Below are 25,265 nucleotides of genomic sequence, written 5' to 3' on the forward strand. Positions count from 1 at the left end.
TTAAATTGAAACAAACTATTATATGTATTGACTAAATACCCGAGCTTAATAACTTAGGCATTTTTATTTTGTTTGTTTACACAATACAGAAGGAAACTGATAACGTTTATGTTCTCGTACGTCTAGAAACATTTTAAGCTTGAATGAGTGCTTCAGTATAGTCTCAGCACGTGGATCAAAAGTCTTCAAGACTCTTTGCTAATCTTAACAACGCTTTGAACAAGAACTTAAGATCTTTAAGACACTGTTCATTTAGGTAGTTATTGTAAACAATTTTCAACAAATTTTATTTTTAATTTTTCTTTACGTAGATTTTTTGTTTGTTACAGATATTTTTTATTCTGTACATTTATAACCAACTAGCTGACTCAGCAAAGTTGACTTGCCGCTAAACACTATTAAAAATGAGGGTTGGTGGTAAAAGGGTAAAAATTTTGGGTTGTATGTATTTTTAATGACAAATCATAATAAAATAAAAATATAATAAGGGTTAATAACTTAGGGTTAAATCATCCTTATCATTTAGGGGTATAAAAAATAGATGTTGAACGATTTTGAGATCTACCCAATATGCACACAAAATTTCATAAAAACCCGTTCAGCAGTTTCGGAGAATTATGGTAACTAACATTGTGACACGAGAATCTATACTAATATAGCTGACCCCGCAAACGTTGTTTTGCCATATATGTTATAAACCCCCTTAATCGCCTCCCCCCTTATAAATTAGGGGTATGAAAAATAGATGTTGGCCGATTCACACAAGTTTTCATAAAAATCGGTCCAGACGTTTCGGAGGAGTATTTTATATCATTGTGAAACGAGAATTTTATATATTAGATATTAATATTATAAAAAGGTAAAGTATCTAACTTTGTTTGTTTGTAGGGAATAATCTTCGAAAATACTGATCCGACCATGAAAATTCTTTCACTAACAGAAATTAAGCTACACAATTCAGGAGTGATATATAAATTTTATTCTTACGGAACAAAAAATTCAGTGAAAAGTAATAGTATATGTAAATCAAGTCGGAGATGTCCGAGTGAGATGAAAACTTTACTAGGTATATATTTGCATCACAAAAAATAATTAACGCCCAACGAAGTGGGCACGGGTCGGCTAGTTTTATTTAAATGACTAGCGGATCCGGCAAACGTTGTCCTGCTCGAAAAACAGTTATCTAATTTGATTGCTTACATACCGATAGTAGTGCCACCTACCGGGTCCAATTGCTTACAAAACTTGATAAAAATTGGTTCAGTAGTTTCGGAGCTCCGTGGTATTTAAGGAACGATGTGCTGCAAAGAGACACTAAGACGCCCACCGTGGAGGAATAGTAGTAAAGGCCTCTACTTCTATTCCAGACATTTAAGCGGTGCCTGAAGAGCATTTTTTTATAGGTATATAAGCCGATACAGACTACCACACACCGAACAGGCAAAAGATGTGCTAGTTTCATTGATGTCGCTGTTTTGATGTTTTTTTGTTTCTCCTGTCTGATAAGAGTCCAAACTAGGCTTCATCATAATGTTGTTGACCATCCTTCACGCTCTTACGCCATTAGTCTCTGTTCTTGGCTATTTTTTCCCAGCTGTTGTGGTCTATGTTAAAAATAACCATATGGCACTTGGCGCAGTCTTTAAAACGGAGCAATGGCCTCCCAACATCCCTCCTTGGATTCGCAACTGCGCCAAATATGATCTGCCGTGAAAGTCAAGAAGGATCCATCCGGTGCACATGCCCTAACCAACGCAGCCGACGCTGTTTAAGCATAGCAGTTAGACTGGGCATTCGCACTATTTATAGAATTCTCTCGTATGTCGCTCTGTCTTTCCAACTTATAACCAGGATACTCCGTAGGCAGCGCATATAAAAAGTATGTGTATAAAAGTGTTCTTGCTTGGCATAAGATGTCCACGTTTAGCGCTCCGTCCAGGAGTGTGCTCAAGACACAGGCCTGGAATACTATCATCTTTGTCCTGTTGGTAAGATGTTTGTTGTTCCACACTCTTGTACTGAGCCGTCCGAACGTAGTCGCTGCTTTTTCGATGTAGAGTATGTAGAGGAATACCTCCGCAACATAGCGCGCGCTATGTTCGCTCGCGTGGACAAAGGTGCGTGCGTACCCCTCCACGGCATTGCCCCGCTTCATGTGAGACCGTCGGAAGGACGTCCTCTACCTCGCGAGCTCCTGCAACCACCACCGAGCCGACCCAGCGCGGACAGCGGTGGCGACGATTCGGACGATACGGGTGAGGACATTCCGAAGTTACCCTGACCAAGGGAGGGACCAACGGATAGGGATCGACCGACGGTGGGAGTATAGTAGAGTGCTACTATGCTGACCAGGCGAAGACCCCAAGGTTTAGAAGATCCTGGCCCATTATGGCCGAAATAATGTGACCCCGGAGGCAAAGCCCCGGTGATGAAAGCCTGGGTAAAGAGGGTAACCTCGAGGCCCGTACCCAGACAGACACTCAGGCCTGCCAGGAAGAGCCACACACACCAAGCTAGACGAAATTACAGATGCTTACAAAATTTGATAAAAATCGGTTTAGTAGTTTCGGAGTTACATACATTTAAAATTTTCACTGTTATAATCCTTATTAGGGATGAGTTATCATAAAATCGCTCATTGATCATTTCTACATCACATATAGGAGATTTCTAAAAAAATTTGTAGTCGATATATGTCGTCCCCGCAACCATTGTGAGTGGAATTTCTTAAAATTGGTTCTTAGCTGACTTCTACTCGGCGAAAGGAATATTCCTACCAAATTTCAAGTTTCCACGCCATATCGCTTATGGTTCCAGAGATATCGTGATGAGGCAATATATAGGTGGAAATCTCTTATATAGGTTACGTATATATAGATTACGGAATTGTTACATGACGATCAGATTTTATTACCAAACTACGTAAAATGGAATCAGCATATTTTATAAATTGAGTCACATTGACCGTCCCCTGAGATTATGCACACAGCCACTTCCAAAATAGCCAGCGCGAAAATGAACAGCGATGCATTTTTGTAATTGGATAAGGAGAGAATTAATGATATCTGTTTTGGTTTAAATATTAAGTGCGGGAAGTTTAAAGAGATGTACCATATTTGGAACATTTTTTAGACACATCCACCTTAAATGTGTCAATGTAACCGAACACGTTTAATTAGGTACGTGTTTTACGTTCGTTACAATTGAAGATCTTTTTGTTACAGAATTATAATATTTCTGGTATTAAAATATTTCTCGTAATATTAACGCTGAGAATAATAGTAACAAGCTAATTGATCACCTGATTTTGCCACCGCAACCCATGATGACTTGCAAGTCTAGACGAATAACAAATGCAATATAAATGGATACCTAATGGACAAAGGATGTTTGCTTCCGGCTCTTGAATGTATAACACTAAACTTTTGTATTTGATTTGTTGTGAATGTGCGATGTATAAACCAACTAAGAACTGTAGTCGACTATCGAGAGCTGGTGTTCTACTGTTACAGTCTGTCACAATTCCATTTTGGTTAGCGAGAGGAAGGAACGTGGTGTGAAGAATCGCGTCCGCCATTGAAAAGGGAGGATCCTCCACCAGACGGGTGTTGTGTCTGGCGGGCTACTGGCCCCGACGGTTGTTTGTCGGGATCTTGTATATATACTTAATCACTTTGAAAACTCTGATAGCGCGATGTAGCATACGTCAGTTTTCTCTAATTACGTAGTTTTGTAGTCGTTCGTATTTTCGCGCGATAGATGTCGCCACACCATTGTTATTAAAACCTTCTTTTCCTATGGACAAGAAGGGTTGGAGATTAATTTTACATGCCACTCCACGGCTGTTTTATAAACAAAATATGTTATATACATATTCATAAGTAAAATAAAAAAAAATGGACATATTAATGCTTCTTCGTCACCGTCGATATTTTTTTTTGCCCTATCTAATCTGTAAAAGGCAATCTTTTTGATATTATATTAGGCATAGGGTAGGGCTTTAATATCATGAAAAATGCTTTAATTGCATGAGAAATAATCATTTACATGACTTCCTTTATTAACATATTTTTTTCTACACATTATTGTGATTTTTTTTATTGTAATATTCACTGTGTCATTGATAAAATAAATATGGTTCCGAATTTTTCTCGTTCATATGTATGTTTGAATCTATTACTATACACAAACTTACTTCTGCAATTCAATTCTTCGTTACATGGATATTTATCCGCGTGCTTGACACCGCCTACGTTTGGGTGCTAAAAACACCTATAAGATTGACTTATTTCGTTACTTTGTGTAATAAGAAGAATAGAAGTGTACAACTTATATTGTTAAAAAAGCATAGATACAGTAGTGCTGTTGAACGAATGCAATGAATGCTATTATTAGATTAGGGTCGATCTAAAGGCTTGATACTGGCAGGGTTCGCCACGCGATCTGGTAATCGATTTCCTCCGCCCACCGCTCTCGATCGTGTCCGAATAAATACTTGCGATATTTATTTCTATTTGTCTGAAATGCATATAGCTCTGAAGAAGGACAATTAGTTTTAAAATAAACTGTTAACTCACTTCCTTACTCTTACAGTACATAATTTAGTGGACCACTTATAACATTTGTCGATTATTGTTTTCTAATTGTAAAACAATACACATAAACGTGCCAACGTACAAAAATGCCTTTTCGATAATATAAATAAATTAAGTATCATAAATTGACTTTTACTTATTATATGTTTATAAAGTTCGTTTTAGCTGGAAGATTAATTATGTTAGTAGGACACGAGGAGGGCGCGTGAATAAATAAAAGAGTTACAATGTTGTCAGTAGATGCAGTCGATACAAGACTTTAAATTTTATTCGGTTATTAGACAGAAGAAAATTTAAGGTGCTATAAATTTCATAATTTTTTCTATCGCCGAACACGTGGTAACTTGTAAAATTAAAAACGTAATTCGTCTTTTTTTTACAGATTAAAATAACATCGAATAGTCTTTTCAAGTCGGATGGGGCGGAAACGTGTGTCACGATGAGCTAGCGGTATGGTGGGCGAGGGGGCGGGCCGCGGCGCCGCGCGCTGGCACGTGGGCGACTCGCCCCCGCGTGCGCCCATGGGCTTCGCGGCGCCCGCGCACGATGCGCAGCTCGACCGCGGCCTCGCGCCGGCGCCCGCGCCCGCGCACTCGGCCGCGACCGCTGCGGCCGCTCTGCAGCGGGTGCATTCCAGGTTCAATCTCATATTTATTGTTTATAAATTCTACTCTTCAATTTCTTTATAAAACTAATCTGCAGCAGCCCGAATGGGAAAGTACCTCGACCTTAAAGAAGTTCACAGCAAAATAATACTGCTTTTACGCAGTGTTGTATTCCTGTGGTGAGTAAGGTGGCCAGGGCTCCTGGGGCTATGCTGCTATGATTACCATCAGGTGAGCAGTATACTTATTTGCCGAACTAGTTGTTTAAAAAACCACTTAATATAGAACGATATAATGTTTACTTTTAGATCGATGTCATCTTTACCACCGGAGCCCTTTATGATGCTAAGAGCAAAAGCTCTTAGCAAGCGCGTTATTATTAACGTTGGAGGTGTTCGACACGAGGTGCTATGGCGGACGCTGGAACGACTGCCGCACACGAGGCTCGGCAGATTGCGCGACTGCAACACACATGAAGCCATTACGGAAATCTGCGATGACTACTCGCTGCAAGATAATGAATATTTTTTTGATAGGTGAGTCTTTACTCATTAGTTGTACTTTTAGTCGCTCTTCAGGATTGTTATTGTATTTTGAGATTAGGAGTTCGGTTTTCTATAAGCGAGCATATTATTCGTTAAGTGTAACTTATAAAAGCATTCTGTTAAGTCTGAGCAGTTCCTGTAATTACATCGACAGTATAAATTTGATGAATTCAACTAATTACATTCATTTGGAAAAACTACCTAAAATCCATTTTTTCTTTTTATTTCAGGCACCCGAAAAGTTTCAGTTCAATTTTAAACTTCTATAGGACTGGCAAATTACACTTAGTCGACGAAATGTGCGTGTTGGCATTTAGTGATGATCTCGAATATTGGGGTGTAGACGAACTATATCTGGAGTCTTGTTGTCAACATAAATATCACCAACGGAAGGAGCATGTGCACGAAGAAATGAGAAAAGAAGCCGAAAGTTTACGACAGCGAGAAGAGGAGGAGTTTGGTCAGGGTACATGCGCTCAATACCAAAAGTGGCTGTGGGATTTATTAGAAAAACCTACCACGAGCATCGCAGCTAGGGTAACGTATAAGCTAATGCTAAATTAATACTATTGTTCCGTTAAACATTATACCCCAGCAAGCTGCTAAGGATTTATTTCTAAGAGTGAAAGGTATTAAGGACTCTATAAATTTAAAATTGTTTCACTTATATTTCAAATTTATGTAGAAATAGATGCTTGTGTATATTGTGGGCTAAGGTTTTCTATATTACACATTGCACAATTATTAAATAATTCTCAGACTAAAGTATATGCAACTTTATTAAATATAACATATTTTTCATACAATTAGGTATACAAACACGGCTTTGCACAGTATCAAATAGTCGATTTTAAATCATAAGGACTATGACTTGTAAACAATTGAATAAGAAACAAAAGATTTATTAATGTCGCACAATTCGTTGTATATATAGTATACCTATAAATAACAATGTTATAGAAATAATGTATATTTTAAACTGTTTAATACACCGATGTCTTCTGATTTTCATAAGTAGGTTATATGCATGAAATGGATGGATTATAATGTGGGCTGTCAATGTTGTACTTGTGGTGCATGAATAACATCTATCAATATCCTTCGTAGACAATGTGTTGTTAGTGTAATGGAATGTCGAATGTGGTGTTGTGTTCCGATGTTGTATCGTGACCAGATCGCTTTTGTCGAATTTGCCTGATACCCTTGTTCTTGTTCAAATACCTTCCCCTTAGAAGCAAGTATCAATGTTTGCTTACCTTGAAATTTTCGACAACAGCGACGAATAGATGCCCACTAATGTAAGTATAAGTATACATTTCACCTACTAGTTTTGCGTAATTTCAACAAAGTTAAATGGTTTGTCACATCTACTCAATAGTGTAATAACTACTAAATTAAAGTTATTATTAATACATAATTTTAATACAGTCTCGATTACGTTGCTATTTTTTTCGTTTCTTATTCTCTATTTTTATTTTCAATAAGTAATAACATATGTATCATATATTTATTTATGTTGTACTAAAATAATTGAGAAAGCATTTAAATATCAATTGCTACAACTATTATTACGTATTTGCATAGTCAAATTTAAATTTATGTTTCATACAAAGTAGTTTTAATATATTTTTATTACTTTTTAAAATTAATACATGTATATCTGTATTTATTTAGACGCGTGCGTCGATTTTAAGGTACTGCTTTATTAATTTCTATGTTTCGTTTAATCTAATATATAAATATCTGCTATTTTTTTATTTCAATATTCATGTATATGCATTTACAATATGGCACTTTCGTGCCATATACAATTTCGTGTTACATATATTTTTAATGTTCACAGCCGCGTGGATAGTTCTCTAAACGAGAGCACATTTATTAAAACAAAGCTTAATTGTTGTCGTAAAAATGCAAATATGGGATGGGCTTACGCGATGTGACCAGCCGCTGCCGGCGACGCTCCGCGGCCCGCGTGCGGGGTCGCACGGGACGGTCGTGGCGCCCTGCGGACCGGCGTCCGCAGTGCGCGCGTCGCGCCCGCGCTGCCTCTCACCACGGCTGAGTGTCGTCCTCCGGCGTTCGCACCCTCTCCTCTCGCTCCTGGCGTTCCTGTACTCTTTACCCTGTTTACCACAAACCCACCAGCGCTTCCGCTTCGTCGTACTGATCCGACTAACCGACGCGAATAATGGACGAACGCGCGTTGTTTAACATTAGTCATTACATATGCATTTACTAAACGCATGTCCGTCCATGACCGTACATGTATATTTTTTAACTTTTATACTACACCTCGACCACACAACACTACTAACAAAAACACCCATAGATGTTATTTTAACACCAAATTGCGTATTCTTAAGGCCATGAATGTTACATACAATGGAACTTAATAATTTGTGCTGAAAACTGTAAATACATAAATAAGGCAACATTTTTATATTCGTAACTATTACTTACATACTTTCACTGTTAAGATTACCGTTGTACAAAATTGTTAATACTGTATAGACACTTGCATTATTTAACACGAATTGTGCTACTACTACTACTTTACTATACTATTTCTACGATTGATATCATACCAAAACTTACATAATTAGGTTTTGAAGTGTGACAGTACGGTGGCGGGGAGCGTATTTCGCTCAATCATTGGATGCTTGCAGGTGATCGCAGTTATTTCGATCCTCTTCATCGTGCTGTCCACAATAGGGCTCACTCTCAACACCATTCCTCAAATGCAAGTGTACGACGAGAAGGGCGCACTCATGGACAACCCACAGCTGGCCATGGTCGAAGCCGTGTGCATCACGTGGTTTACGCTTGAGTATGTGCTGCGATTTAGTGCCTCACCGGACAAATGGAAGTTCTTTAAAGGTGGATTGAACGTTATCGATTTATTGGCAATATTGCCCTATTTCGTGTCTCTTTTTCTACTTGAAACTAATAAAAACGCGACCGACCAGTTTCAAGATGTACGTCGTGTTGTGCAAATCTTTCGTATAATGCGAATATTGCGTATTCTAAAATTAGCTCGGCACTCCACCGGGTTACAATCACTCGGTTTTACGCTCAGAAATTCGTACAAAGAGCTAGGACTGCTCATGTTATTCCTCGCCATGGGAGTACTTATATTTTCCTCGCTGGCATATTTTGCTGAAAAAGAAGAGCCGGGGACTAAATTTATTTCTATTCCGGAAACGTTCTGGTGGGCCGGCATCACCATGACCACAGTTGGATACGGTGACATTTACCCCACGACCCCGTTGGGCAAGGTCATCGGCTCAGTTTGCTGTATTTGCGGCGTGTTGGTAATTGCGTTACCCATCCCCATTATCGTCAACAATTTCGCCGAGTTTTACAAGAATCAGATGCGGCGAGAAAAGGCCCTCAAGCGACGTGAGGCGCTCGAGCGCGCTAAGCGGGAGGGCTCTATTGTCTCCTTCCACCACATTAACTTGCGGGATGCCTTCGCCAAGAGCATGGACCTCATCGACGTCATTGTGGACACAGGTCAGTAAATTAAACAAAATGCTATGCCTTTTGCTTGTTCATGTCATGTGTCCTTTGCACGTTCTCGTAACTTTCACCGTTTGCACGCATGCTTTATGTGTTAAGTGCTCGATTTTATATCCTTGTTAATGAGTGTGTTGGATGCTGGTTGAGTGCACGTCGCATCGTTTAGCTCTCCGGACTCGCAGGCATACTCAAATCAAAACAGATCACGTTACATCGCAGCTACAGCTATATTCACTCGTTGGTTCCAAAGAGGTGTATCAGAGTATTTTATTCCTTGTCTTCAGGTGACAAATGCGTCCTCATTGAGGCGAGAGACGACGCCAGATGAGCTACTTGCTACTATCGCACAGTCGTCATACTCGACCCCTTATTATTATATCGGTAGCTCGGGGTTGAGTTCGCGTCGCGTGTAGCTTGCGATGTGCGACGAAGACACTTTATCTAAGGTCGATTACATTGTCAGCGTAAGCCTAACGCTTCATAAAACTAACACTCATTTCTTCTGTGGACTGTACGTTGTGTGTATCCGGAGAACGCTGGATTTCTAGACTGTTCGTGTGGAATGTGTGTTTTGTAGTTCACGCTGCTTCATTAATTGTTCTAAATGTCGTTTTACTCGTATATAATTGTTATATAAAATATAAAAATAGGTAATATGAACGCTTACTGGAAATAAATGGGAGGCTGATAATGAAAGCTCTGCTACTTAAGATGGTATGTGTCTCCAGGACACAACCTGTCACAAGGGGACGGGACTAGCCTGGAGGGCGAAGCGCCGGCCACTACTGGATGCTACAAACAGTATGAACACGCTTTTGGAAATAAGATACCGCAGACTGCTGATAACGTTCAGGTAAGAGTATCACGATAACCAATTCAAGTACATAAATAGAAATCACTTAAGGTATAAAAACATCTTCTCTTCATCTTTATATTATTGCAAAGCCCAAAATGCTTCTAAATAAATACACTGAGCTTTCATTGACAATATTTTATTTTAAATATCATGCTCAAATCAAATGCTAAAATATATTTATCATCGCTACTTTTAATAATTTCAAGAAGTAACATGTAATGTACAATGGTAGGCACGCAAAGGGCTTATAATTAAAACACTAGTATGTAGTTTCAGAGCAGTCCTAAAAAGGAACGTCGCTTCTCAAGCGAAGGCTTGAGTTCGCCGGAGAAATGCTTGCTCATTAATCCTGACGCAACACCAGTAAGACATTATTAAATCAAAGTGCTAATCACTGTGCTAGTAGTGCTTCTTAGTTTTAAGCTTTTTAGAATAATTGCTTCGTCGATTATTAAAAGACAATGGACAAAAATCTATGAGCTTGGTTTAAATTTTCACCATTAACGGGATACCTGTAAAGCAAAATAAATATTGTGAATTTTATCAGTTAGCAAAAAAAGTATACTTTTTATAAATTTTATGACTAGATGAAGTATCTACGTACTTTCTACACTTCCCTATGGAATAAGTATTATAAACCTCATTAAACATCAGATCAGATCTGTGTGTTTACAAACATCATAGGCTCTCATAACTCGCTATGAGAATTTGTTCCGCTGTTGTCTATGCTAACTAACTGAGGCAGGGCACAGCAGGAATTTCCTGCTCAAAATATGGAGCAGCCCGACTGGGGTAGTACCTCGACCTTACAGAAGAAATAACACTGTTTTCAAGCAGTATTGTGTTCCTGTTGGTGAGTAAGGTGACCAGAGCTCCGGGGGGGGGGGATTGGGTCGGCAACGCGCGTGCGATGCTTCTGATGTTGCAGGCGTCTATAAGCTACGGTAATCTTTTACCACCACGTGAGCCGTACGCTTGTTTGCCGACCTAGTAATATAAAAAAAAAATGCTTAACAAGATTTTTTCCAAAGGGCTAGTATACCCAAATATGTCGAAAGTTACTCTGCTGTCATATTATGCAATTATAATGTGAGTGCAAAAACTGATTTCAACTCAAATACACACAAAAATATTATGTATTTCAAAAAAGGAGACTTTAAAAAAGGAGGAGTTTACTCAATTCGACCGTGTATATATATGTATGTATGTATATGTGTGTATATGTATGTTCGAGGATGACTTCGTCGTTTATGAACCGAATGATTGATATCCCAAAGATAGTACGATGATAAGGAAACCGGATCAGATGAGGAAATCCCAGAGAATGTTGTATTACTTTTCGATGTAATTGAAGTCGGTTTTTTTCGTTTGCGAGCAAACACAATTATTTATTCTTTGGTCATCACTTTTTCCTTACAATGAAATGTTATACAAGTTGGCGTATTTTTGATACGGTCCGGCTACATAAGTTTCGTTAGTGGTGGACATTTGACTATGGTTACTACCTACCTGAACCATTGTCCTATAAACAGATTTTTAACGATGCTGATGCTACCTCGCTAAAATTAATTTGAGGTTTATGCAAACGTCGTCATTAGTCTCGTCAATTAAATATTTTAGTAGCTGTTAACCGAGATATTAAAATACTTTGAAGGTGTTGGAATGTATGTTTTACTAATATATTCTCTTTTTCTAGGAAAAGAAGATGGCTGAAAAACAGCTTGACTTGGATCAGCTGCCTTCTGAATTTGAATGTTGTTTTTGCACGTTCAAGGTACTAAACACTAACATATGATTATTTGATTGCGTGTTTGCAAAATAACTTGGGTTTTCTTTACTTAAAGTTTACGAGAGAGTGCTAATAATCTTTTTTTAATCACATCTAATTTTTTCCATCAGCATTACCAGTAAGTACAAGCTTTAAATTTTTTATTTAATGTTTTTTTGCATACCACAGGTATTGTTAAAAATATTTTCAATTTATATATATATAAAGCTTTGAATACATAATTTTCGTCTTTGATAAGCAAATTTACAGCTTAAACTATTTTTAAACACATTGTGTTTTGATTAAATTTCGACAACATATTTTATAACTGTGTATGCATCAATCTATACGTTTATTTTGTGACAAATTTGTAACATTTATTCATGGTTTTATATAGGGTTACAAAGAATTTATAGACGCCGAACAACTGATGCCAATGCCGACGTCGGACCTCCGTCAGCCGGTGTGCGTGGAGCTGGCGTGCCTGCAGCGGCACCCAGCACCGCGTGCACTTCCCGAAGCGACGCCCAACAGTCTTGATAGCCCTGGTACGTACTTCCAACTTCATTTAAAAATGAACAACAGTGTATACATTGTATCTCATCTGTGCAACGCGAACATCGGTATCAACAATACAATATTAGGTACACGGTCACTGTATTATACCTTCACCTAAATTGAACACTATCACGTTACATTCTTATACATGTTACCGTATGTTTTTACATATTTTAACCAATTTATTCTTTTCTCGATTTGAGGTCTATTCAAAAAATTACCTTCCGATTTTTTTTTAAATTGTCCTACAAAGTGATTATAAGCATTTTGATGGTTTTTAGGATGAGTCAATTTAAAAATGTGCTCGATTCGGTCTGTAGCATCACACTGCTGGGTATAGGTCTGTTTCTCCATGTAGGAGAAGGATTGTAGCTTAATAGTCACCACGCTGCTCCATTGCGGGTTGGCGTATATGTTTTCTAGTGTGATTAACGATCATTATCAGGTGTATAATTATGATAATAAACCGGACCGACGCGACGGCTTAACGTCCTCTTCGAAACACGATGTGGAGTCCCACATAGACAGACATCCAAACTGGCAAAAAATATTTGTACAAATACAAATATCCATCCCGAGCGGGAGCGGGAATCGAACCCGCAACCCTCGGTGTATTAGCCACAAAACTAAACCATAGAAGTTATTTAAAAAATGTGCACTGAATTTCATAGTCGCTGTTGACCTCCAAATCTTGATGCCAAACTGTGAACAAGAAGGAATGAGTTGTTCACACTATTCGAATTTACCTATTTCCATTCATTGGTGCCATTCCATATGCGTGTGGGGCGTAATGGCCAATGGGATTTGTTTAGTGTTCGACGGAACCATGTCTCAATATTTTTTGAATAGACCTCGTATGCATAAAAACCTATAAACTGAGTCTGTAAAAATGTTTTTGAGCATTGTTATTTTGTCCCTTTTCTAATCGTGGAATGTATGTTGTCACTATGATCTCACTTCTTAGCACCCAAGTTGTGTCTGTTTTTTATTAGAGTGACCTACACTGTTTTATTCAAACTGGGCGTGCGCGGTTCCATGTGCCTCTGTCTTACGTTGCAGATACATTTGCATCATGCCTTACGCACCCTTTTCCTTCAGAGGGCGACATCACGTGCGAGAACGACTCTTCGAACTTATATGTGAATCCGTTGGACGGTAGCAGCGGTGGCGGTACGGGGGAGGGCGGGGGAGGTGTACCGGCGGAATTTAACGGTGTGCGCAAAAGCGCTTCGGGGGACGGGACCGTTTTGTGTGCGAAAGGTTCGCAGGGCGAAGGCTCGCCGCGCGGGTCTCGGGGAAGTTTGTCTGGTGTCGGGACGAGCACGGCGTGTGAGCTGGTCCGGCCACTCGACGCCTCGCGTTCGAGCTTGCCGCAGCCGATAGATGAGTCGCCCGTCGCCGCCGACGACACAAAGCCCAAACATAGAAAAGCGCGCTTTCAACAGGTCAGTCCGGGCTCTGTGCACCACTCGCCAGATAATAAAACCTCTGCAAGCGCGTCTTTCATATTCGCAGAATCAAAACTTTTAATTTAATATTCTATACTGTTTCGTCTGCATGATGTAGATATGCCCCTTAATCATCAAATGTAAATTGATTGTCACTTGTGCATGAACCTTATTCAATTTATTGAAAATATTTCTAATTTCAACCAGGTTGTGACGATTTTTAAACATGATACTGAACATGTTACGAAATTGATTTTACGCAGGAATGGTCGGAGGAGGAGAGGAGGCCGCCGAGAGGCATAGCAACACGGATAATTAATCACCATATATTATTTGGCAAGTTTATTTTTGAAAAATTGAATAAATTACTTGTAAGTTAAAATTTTGAGTCTCGTTTTTGAAGTTATACTTCTTCTATACAAATAAATAAAATTGGAGTGTCTGTTTGTAATATTAAAATAACCGCTTTTTACTAAATTCATATGGATGTATTGATTGTTCCGGCTAATCTCTGAAACGGCTGAACCGATTTTGACGGTACTTTCACTGGCAGATAGCTCACATAGTAAAGAGTATTTTAGGATACTTTTATTTTAGAAATTTATTTATTTTATAACTCTGCGAACTGAACAATAACTTTTTAGTTAAATTCCACGCAGACGAAGTCGCGGGCACAGCTAGTTTTTATAATAAATGAGATCTATATTAAAATCAAGAATATGTAAAATAAATTAGTTCCAAAACTAAAATTTAATGGCGTACCTACAATGTGTAATTTGACATTTAGGTAAGAATGGCAATAAGCGCGGTGGCAGCGGATGGCCTCTAGAGAGCGACTCGCGATCACGATCCATCTTAAAGAATAAGGAGTCTCGTGGTACCGACAGCGAGCTGCTCTTACAGGAGACTACCTCCCTTGGTGCTAACGTATGTTTCGATAGTTACTATGTATAACTACGTATTAAGTTGTAATTGTAAGTTATAAGATTATATGCTAGCAATAAAAAATACTTTCAATGAAACGAAACTGATCAAAATTATTATTTTGTGACTCCCAACATTCATGGTCCCCACTACCATGGTGTCTGAAACATCGTGGATACACACAAATACATACAAAACAGGATTGACGAACTTTTACTTGCTTATATGATCAAAACTTAATTAGATACTTAGTAAATATTATTTCTAGTTTTAATTAGCAAAAAGCATAGCTTTAGAAGGGCTCGCGAGATTATACATATAACTTAGTAATAATAACTAGTGGTCGTCGGTGGTCGAAATTCGACCATAATTAATTCAAATTATTAAGGTCCTGTTGTCAAAGACATCTATAATAAGAAACAAAAGAGCATATATGCGTTTGTGTGTGTGTCTACGGTAGTGTGTGTAATGTTTTTTTATTGATTTAATGTATTTTTTATGTACAATAAAAAAAAATTTGCATTCTGCACTCCTCTATATAAACTATGAGTGTGCGAAATTTCATACTCCTTCGTCTGCGCAATTTTCGTAAAAAAGGGGTAAAAATATTTTTCCTTCACGTATATATATATAGATTAAGGAGATATTTTTTATTCGAAACAGTTAACAGTAATAGTCTGATTCTATCGTTGAAACAAATACGTTTATTTTGTGATAATACGTGTAATCTCCGAGTCATTCATATTTCATAATCTTTAAGTGTAATCTTACCATTACTAATGCGATCTGTAGCTCGGAAAACTTGATGTGATTCATTTAGCCCATATAATGTGGATGAAAAGGAATTGTTTTGGATAATTGCTGTAAATAATTATTATCCTTCTAAAAAAACACACAGCAGGAAATATCCTACACAAAATCTGGAGCAGCCCAACTGAACATGACGATAAATTTGAGCAATTAATTGTTCTACAAGAAATAATATTTTTTTACAACATCATGTTGTGGTCCAGGAATCATTATTGTCTATAAAAAAATTAGATTTATGCAATTTTTTCTTGAAATTTATAACAAAGAGAACATAGTCTGATTTTATTCAATATGCAAGTGAAACTAACAACGATTACACAAATTTAAATTTTTTAGTTTTAAGTTTTTCTGTGCCGACTCCAAAAATATATTAAGGACCATAATCGATTATAATAAAATAAAAAATATTTTTTTAATACTTTGAATACTTTCAGGGTGATTCGGGAAGCGAGTCTTCACCTATACGTCTCAAAGATTTCAAAAGTCAAAACCACAAAGGCGCAACGGACAGAAGCAACTTAGTGTCATAGTTCAGCGCACCGCCTACCGCCCGCTACGCCTCATAGATGTAGTCGCGTACTCGATAATACTTTCATATATTAATACTTTATAGAACGCAATAAAATACACAAAAATAATTTTAACATATCATTGAGCGATTGTGACTGCTTGTTGATAGAGAATTTTCATTTTATAGAGTTTATTATAAATATTGTAAAAAAATAATAATATATTACGTAATGTAATAATCGTTCATTCCAATCGAAAAGTTGAAAGTACCTATTTGTTAAGTTTTTTACGTGCAATTATTAATTGCTAATTCTAATTTAAGCGAATATAGTTTGTACAGCATAGTTGAAGAAAAAAAAAAGCAATTATTAAAATTAAAGATTTTCTGAAATTGTTATTTATTGTTTTACTTGCAACTCATGTCTTACCCTTTATTCGTAATACGATACAAGAGAGGAAAAATAAATAAAAAATACAATAGTTGTCAACAACGATATTTATTTTCAGAGTAAATTATAATTTTAAATCAAAAAGAATACAAATTTAACACGTAACGTCGATCAATGTAAAAGTGCAAATTATTGTATATTTATCATACGTTATATAAAAATACATTAAATACAAAAAATAGTCCACACAGTTAAAATATAAATTTGGAATCTTAAATTTTGAAACGTAAAGTATCACACGAAATATTAATTAAATTAATAAAAAGTTTCCAGAAATAATAATACCCATTGTCATAACACTAAAAACAATAGTTTTAATAATTAATACTTTAAAGCACTAAAACAAAAATATACTTTGGTTCCTAATGAGTTAAAATATAATGACATTCTTTTCACACCAGCGTATGTCGAATGTAGGCTAATTGCACGAGCGCGGTGTTCACACGGCATCTTTTAAAATATTCTGAGCTGAATACAATGATGTAACTGATAAGATCAAATATCATTCAAAAGTTACTACTTGTATATTAGAACGTCTTAATATATTGGTGTAAAGTATTTTATCATTGATTTTGAAGACCCATTTACATTAAAGTTCCATTGATTTTAACATTATGTTAAAAAATAAGTAATCTAGTAAACACCGCTGATGTGATAAAAATCGTTATAATTACACAAGCACAGTGTTATTTAAAAATAATTAATATTAATGCATTTAACATTTATAACAATATTCTAGGATAGTTATTTCTATGTTAATTATAAATTACTTCTTTCAAGTGAACACACAGGCACCTTACTTCAAATGTCTTGGCGTAAAATCATGGCACTATACTGCATACTTAATATCACTCGATGCCTTTAGTTTTTTCCTCCTATAATATAATTTCATAACGATATAATAGTGTTTAATTTTGAGATTTTACGAAGTAACAGATAATTTTCAAGAAGCAAAATTTAAAGTTTAAAGCTTTAAATACCAAAAAAAAAAAAAAAATATCACAAGTTGTAACTGATGTTATGTGGAAGTGTATATAAATACGTATGTTGGTTTGTGGTCATATTACTAACTCCTATTAATATGAAGGACTTAATTGCGAAGGTGAATGATTTTAAAATGTTTTATTTAATTATTGTAAAACACACAGACATAACGAATGGTATGATATTGAATCCTAATAAGTAAATTGACCGTACCCACACATAGTGTACTAGATAAAGTGAATTTTTATTGTAGTATATTTTACATAATTAAATCGGATATGCGATCATTTTGCTAGCGGGACTAAACTAAAGACAGTATGATTAATTAATGTCTTTTTTTACTTCACGCTTGTTTTGAAAGAAAGAAAAATGTTTTTATAGTTTCATTATTTATACAGATATTGTGTAGGTACATGTATAGTTCATGAGTCATACCATATATTTATGGCCAACAAAGTTAATAAAATAATTAAATTTTAAAATAAGTTATGAAATATCTAGAGAGCAAATTTTCATAAATTATAATGCAGCGATGAAATTAAAGCTACAAGAAATTAAAAAGGGTAATGTCGAAAATATGTATATACATATGATATGTTTGTGAATATTTAAATTTTATACCTATTTGTTTAGAAGATCACGAAATCATATATTAAAGTTAAATAATTCTTGGCAATTATATAGGAAAATAATAATAAAAAAAATTGTTACTCATTTTGCAACAATTTACTTCTGTAAATGCATGTAGCTATCATTAAAAATTATCAAAATCATCTTAACAAATTTTCACTTTTCAATAATTAACGTCCTTCACAACTTTCAACCGTATTATAACATTAATTCTAAATGCAAGTGAGAAAAGTAAAGCGTATTTAAAATACAGACGCAGGAATCTAGGCTGTTTTATTAAAATTATTTATGACATTTTCTTTAACTATTAGAGTGGTAAGCAATGCTTACTCACATGTTAATTTGATATTGTGTTTAATCTAAGAAAAAAAGCCGACTTCAAATTCATCGACAAGTAAAAAAAAAATGAAAAAAATAATCTATAATATAAAAATGAGTCGCTGAATGTGTTGCTAAGCGCAAAACTCGAGAACGGTTGGACCGATTTCGCTAATTCTTTTTTTTAAATATTCCTTGAAGTACGAGGATGGTTCTTACGGAGAGAAAAATTCTAAAAAAAAAAAAAATTAAAATTTCCAGAAAAAGTCTAAAAACAACACTTTTCTATACTCCCATACAAAAGATTTGTGATAATACTTAAAAGTCAATTTGAACTTTAATACCATACGATAAAGTTTGTGTTAGGCGATACGAAGTTCGCCGGGTCAGCTAGTAATTCATAAAAATAATTAGCTCCAGATACGTAATTGTAAAGGTGTTCAACTCTATTTACAGCTGAAACAACACTGAAGTGCTATGATGCTGACTTATTGTACGGGAATCAAAGAACTTCACATTGTAGTTACTTACAGAATAACAAGTTATATTAAGATTCGAATCAAAACTATCGGATATACGAAATAAAAATTTATCCGTAATCTCAACATGTTTCGGATAATTTCGCAAGCATCTATTGCAGAGGGAATTTAAATAATACAATGCTGTGTTATTTTTTCTAAATATTTACCCGTTCAAATGCCACGAGCCGCACTTTTTTATTATCATAAATCAGTAATCAGCTCGTTTTATGGGTGGAACACATTATTAAAACTATGAAACAAAAAAAGGTGTTCTTATTTGATCAGTGGAAGACACTTTTCGGTTAATTAATTTTTCATAAATTATTAATCGTCATGTAAAGTCTAGATCCCTTTGTCTACGTATGTACATACATGTCGTAATTAGCGTAAACTTTATCTTAAATTTTAAAACTACATATAACATACCTATTTTATGCGTATATGTATAATTGTCGTATTAAATTCGAACCTTTTTAATGGACTTTTGATTCCATGAACCGCGTACTAGCAACATATAATATTGTTACGAGATTTCTTTCATCTTTGAACCCTAATGTGTCATGTATTAAAAATATGTCAAGTTTTATCTAATAATCGTATTTATTATGGTATAATTTTAAAAATCGATATTATATTATTCATGCACGTACGCGTATAATTACGAAAATACATGTATATTGCAATGATTTTTAAACATATCAACAGAACAAATACATATGTATGTGATTAGACTTCACGATAAAAAATGTCATAAAAGTGACACATAATGAAATGAAATGCCTTTGAACAATTTTACATTTGTATAATATTAATTAACGTCATTTTTTGCCAACAGAGATATAAAAAAAAAAATACATATACAAGTTGACAGTCAACCACACACCTTAAGTTTTGGTAAGTTAGTTAAGAAAGTTAACGTAAGTCGAGTTAAAAAGTAACATGCAAATAAGCTTGCTCTCAGTCACTTAAGGCGTGTAGGTGGCATTACAACTTGTGTCTGATACAGGCAGAGATCAATGACAGTCACACAATAAGATCAATCAGCTGAATGACCTATAGTCATTAATGAAACCAATAATTTCATAACTTGAAAATATCTATATAATATATATATTTGGCTAGTAAAAATAAGGTTTTATATGTACACTACCTATGCCAAGCAATGGTGAGAGCAGTTCGCAATTTGCCCCAGAGCCATGGGTAAAGTCCTCCTCCGCGCCACGCCACTTGGGCCACATATTTCACATAGTCATATAAGCCCCATGGTGCATGACCTCCGTTCACATAATATACATATGTAAATCCATCTTTGCAACGACCCTTAATTGAATAATAGTACGGTAGGAAAGAGTGTAATCTAAATCTGAAATTAAAAAAAAATACTGTTACAGATAAGATTTTGATTAAAAGTAGTAATAATTCTTATCAAGCTAATTTATCACTAGCTTGAGAAGATCGTAAAATACAGGTTAAAAAAATTGCATTATAATAATTATAAATTTACAAGGTCACAGCAGAAATGAACTTTATTATGTTTGTACTTTATATTAAATTTGATTTCATTAATTTGTTAAATTGAGAGTACCAAAGAGAAATAATCTCTCAACAAATATTTATCTTAAACAAAACTTAATACACCTAGATTAATATTGTAAATAGTGTGATAATTATGAGAAACAACAATAAATGTGTTTGCAGGCAAACGAAGAAAAACCAACTTCAATTATATCGACAAGTAATACAACGTAGGTAGACGAAAAAATAGTCAAGTAAATACGCATTATCAAAGATTACTCCAAAAGTTGTGATCAGATCTCGATTAAATATAAATGTGACCACATGATAAACATCGGCTTTAGATTACATTAAAAATTATCAAAATCGGTATACCCAGTAAAAAGTTATGCGGAGTTTCGAGTTTCCCTCGATTTCTCTGAGATCCCATCATCAGATCTTGGTTTTCTTATCATGGTACCAAACTAGGGATATCTGCTTTCCAACAAAAAAAGAATTATCAAAATCGGTTTATAAACAACGGATATTCGAACATACATAAAAAAAAAAATATACAGTCGAATTGAGTAATCTCCTCCTTTTTTTGAAGTCGGTTAAAAAAACTGCTGAGAAGTAATAAGACTACATTAGATTTACCTTCTTTTTTCGTAAAACAAAATAGCCTCATTGTTTGTAGTCAGTACGTGAAGAAATATAGCTTTAACACGATGTTCGTGAGGTGGCTGAGGCACAGGGCCAGCTAAGTGGTTTATAAGAACATCCAATAGCATGGTAGCCACTCCTGACCGACGATACGAACGTACCACACCTAAAAATTGATAACATAAATAAAGATAAGCACTTTATTTACTCTAATGTTTCGGAGATTTAAAACATATATAGGTTAATAATATAACACAAAACTACATAACACTAATAAGGTTGCACATTAAAATTTGTTTGTATTATGAAATTGGTTTATATAACAAAATATAATCAATTTTTATTTTATATTCAAATTTTTATTCACTTCAGCATATCGCAGTCCACTGCTGGACATGGGCCTCAACGAGTCGCGCCTGACATTATGGCGAGAACTCATGTGTTTTGCCCATAGTCACAAAACTGGGCACGCGGGTTGCTGACCGCAGGGCTGGCTTTGTCGCACCAAAGACAGTGCTGCCCGTCTTCCGCCCTGTGTATTTCAAAGTCAGCAGTTGGATGGTTATAATACTATTAGTCGGCTTTATATTTGTTTCAAGGTGGTAGTGGATCTTTGTTATCCCTTAGTCGCCTCTTGCAACACCCACGGGAAGAGAGGCTACATTCTTTACTGCCATAACCACACAGCGACAAGTCTTTATTTGCTAAAGCATATTATTTGATTCAAAATTATATTAGTGATAATGATGTGCAGGTTTCAAAGCACTGTATTTCATGAAAGGCATGAGTATATTTATAGCAGCTGAGTTTCTAGTCAAATTTTCTCAGCTGAATCTATATTCCATGTTGCTTGGTAGCTTCGCATCAAGAATGATATTTCTTAAAAAGTAATATTAACTTAAATTAGTAATATGATGATTCAAAAGTGCTTTTCAAGCTTACTTGAATAATAATATTATTGATTTTGATTAGCTTTGATTATAACATTTTATTGCCAGCTTGATATAATTATATTAATACATCTTGCAATATATCTATCTACTAAATATACTGTTAATATCTTACCTAAAGATAGTATATATGCAACAAGTGTATCTTTTGAGGCAAACCATCTTGAGAGTATACCTCTGTCTTCTGCGTTAAGTTTGAGATATGGTTTAATTTCAGCAACTATAAGTCCAATTATTTGGCTTTTATGTACAGCAGCCAGTGCAAAAAACCTCTCAGATGATGTGATGTCCTCATACCAGGATTGTGGGTACTCAATGGGGAACCAGTCTCTGCATAAGGATCTTACCTGTAAATGAAGATGAAATAACTTCAAAATATAAGGGCTTTTTTAAGTAAGAAAAATATATATTATTCACACCATGGACATCAAAAGTGCATAAATATGAATCACTTCATAGAAAGATTTAATAGCCGATGCGTTAATTATAGGAAATTTGAACATTTAAAGATGGAACTAAAAAAACCTTTTTTTTTCAATATTTTTTAAAAATGTATAAAATCAAAATACCTCCTCTAAATCTTCAGGACACAAGAAACGTAACTGTACATCTTTCAACGAACATTTTGCTTCTTTTGACTTCTCAATTATTACCTGGAAGCCTTCAGACAGGTACCTATAATTGTTTTTAGACTTAAATTTTCAAAATATTTTATTTTAATGTTTACAAAAAATATAGCATATTTTTAATCTCATCGCACATCATAAATATGAAATTGTCACGTGAAATAAAAGTAAATTGAGCAACGATTCCATCAATTAAAGACTATAGAAGGACTTTAATAGAACATCAATAATTAAATTGAATCAATTGGGAGATCTACCACTCTGTTTAAACATAAATAGCTACTTACCAGCTAAATCCAGCCATTCGGCAAACTGGCCATCAATAGTAACATCTAAAAATGTATTGACACAAATTTTGTTATCATTTCAAAATCTATCGTATCGTTTTCCATAAGCTTGTTATGAATCGCTCAAAAATTTTTGTGATATCAAATTCACAATAAATATAACTTTGACAGTCAAGTAACGAAGTCAATATGACACTTTTATGATAATAAAAATGACAGTGTAATTGATATTGCCATTGTAATGTATAAAGCTATGTGCACAACTGTACAAAATAACCATTTCGAAACATTTATATTAAATTAATAATAATTATTTAGAGACTATTAAAGGTATGAGTAGGATTGTATTTTATAAAAATAATTTAATAAATTAAAAACATGTTCTGTACATAGGATAAACTATGTAGTGGGACAAGCTATTTTTCAGTTCGGATATTGTTTGAATGTGTTTCTGACACATTTCTAAGTTACATAGGTATTTGTGAGGAGTAGTAAAATCTGGGGGCACGGTAGTGCCCCCGCCAAGACGAACCAAAAAAAAAAAAAAAAAAAAAAAAACGAAAAGCACTACCTATCTTTTCTCGAAGTGCTTCGTCGTTTTTTTGAACCCTCATAACTTGGGTTTGGATTATACTAGATAAACAAAATTCTGGGGATATGATGTCAATAGTGAACTTATTTAACATATAAAGTTTCAATTGCATAGCTCTTATACTTTAGATTTTATTGATATCTAAAAACCCCCGATTTCGTCACTCACTGATGATCATCAAAATTCTTAGAGTACTTCCTGAAGTCCCAGAAAGCTGAAATTTGGTATGTAAGCTAGTATTAGTACACAAACAACAAAAAAATTGTAAAACTTGGAACTTTTACCCCCCAACCCCTTAAACTAGGGGATGGAAGTTTGTATGAGACTTCCGCAAATTTTGATGCTAGAGGTCTGAAAATTGATATAGGGACTCCTTGTTATTAATAATAATAATAAAATACATAAAAAATAAAAATTGGTTATTAGTTTACGTCGAAAATTTACATTTTGTAGTTTTGGTATTTAAGTTTTGGCGGAGATCACCGTTTGCATATCAGTTCAACATAAAATCAAAAACAGCGTGCTTAAACCGAATATGGTGAAGATTGGATGATATTTATGGTATAAAATGTGTCGGAGGTAAAATGCAACTACAATAATGTCATAAGCAACTTACAAAAAGAAGTGAAATCCCACCAAAAACATTTTCATGTAAAATGTTGCCAAGACGAGATCATATGGCTCGCACTGTCAAAAAGTTATCAGATCTCATGTAGAGCCAAGCTTCTAACTCTACACGCCCTAACTCTACAAGCCCTAACTTCACAAACCCTACACCTTAGTCAAAATATGTGGCTTGGCCGTTTCGTTACTACCGGCTACCGATGTTGTAGATGACGACTTTCCTGTCTCATTTATATAAATATATTTTCTCTTTTTATTTTTATTTGTATTATATGTATATCAATTATTCTTCTTCTTTTTATTTTCTCTTTAATAGAACTATTGTATGACAGAAAAGTAAAAAACAGTGAAAAAAATTTTCACCTTACGCCCACGTGACGGTAGCGAAACGGCCAAGCCACATATTTTGACTAAGGTGTAGAGTTTGTGAAGTTAGGGCTTGTAGAGTTAGGGCGTGTAGAGTTAGAAGCTTGGCTCTACATGAGATCTGATAACTTTTTGACAGTGCGAGCCATATGATCTCGTCTTGGCAACATTTTACATGAAAATGTTTTTGGTGGGATTATCTATTTCATCATAATTTTAATTCCTGTCTTTGTCATTTCTAAACTATATGCAATTATGTGTTTATGTAATATGTCATTTTAAAATAATGACAATGATATCATTTAAAAAAATATGTATATAAAATTAAACTAAAATAATTATATATTACATATTAAACTATTATTTATTATATATACATAATTAAAAAATAATAATAACAGTAATAAAATTATGTCGTGTCATGGGGACACCAGGTAGGAACAAAATTCCTTCGGATAGTATAGAAGCAACACAATTTGAAAAAAAAAATTGAATTTTATATATATTTTCTAGTTCTTGATTTTTTTTTAATTTGTTGATTCGTTTTAAATTAAGTACATAAAAGAATTTAGGAAATTTAGTATTTTAGAAAATAACAAATAGCATAAAATAAAATAAATCAA

The 25,265-nt window shown here is 34.9% G+C and overlaps 2 protein-coding genes across 2 annotated transcripts; one reads left to right on the top strand and one right to left on the bottom strand.

The window, feature by feature from the left end:
- The first annotated feature begins 5,047 nt into the window (after positions 1-5,047).
- On the top strand, positions 5,048-16,535 carry LOC123659359 (potassium voltage-gated channel protein Shab). The gene is made up of 12 exons (XM_045594576.1): positions 5,048-5,232; positions 5,509-5,736; positions 5,976-6,282; positions 8,412-9,258; positions 9,993-10,117; positions 10,391-10,483; positions 11,817-11,894; positions 12,286-12,436; positions 13,506-13,891; positions 14,158-14,230; positions 14,682-14,821; positions 16,063-16,535. The coding sequence occupies exons 1-12, from the start codon at positions 5,048-5,050 to the stop codon at positions 16,156-16,158; spliced, it is 2,709 nt and encodes a 902-aa protein (XP_045450532.1). The 3' UTR covers positions 16,159-16,535.
- An 84-nt stretch (positions 16,536-16,619) lies between these two features.
- On the bottom strand, positions 16,620-23,077 carry LOC123659358 (N-alpha-acetyltransferase 60). The gene is made up of 6 exons (XM_045594575.1): positions 23,061-23,077; positions 22,717-22,822; positions 22,263-22,494; positions 21,192-21,363; positions 20,191-20,403; positions 16,620-17,462 (listed from the first exon to the last, which is right to left on the bottom strand). Exons 1-6 carry the CDS (start codon positions 23,075-23,077, stop codon positions 17,417-17,419), a joined length of 786 nt encoding a protein of 261 aa, XP_045450531.1. The 3' UTR covers positions 16,620-17,416.
- Between the last annotated feature and the right edge of the window lie 2,188 nt (positions 23,078-25,265).

The sequence above is a fragment of the Melitaea cinxia genome, chromosome 14 (genome assembly GCF_905220565.1).
Source record: "Melitaea cinxia chromosome 14, ilMelCinx1.1, whole genome shotgun sequence".
Lineage (NCBI taxonomy): Eukaryota > Metazoa > Arthropoda > Insecta > Lepidoptera > Nymphalidae > Melitaea > Melitaea cinxia.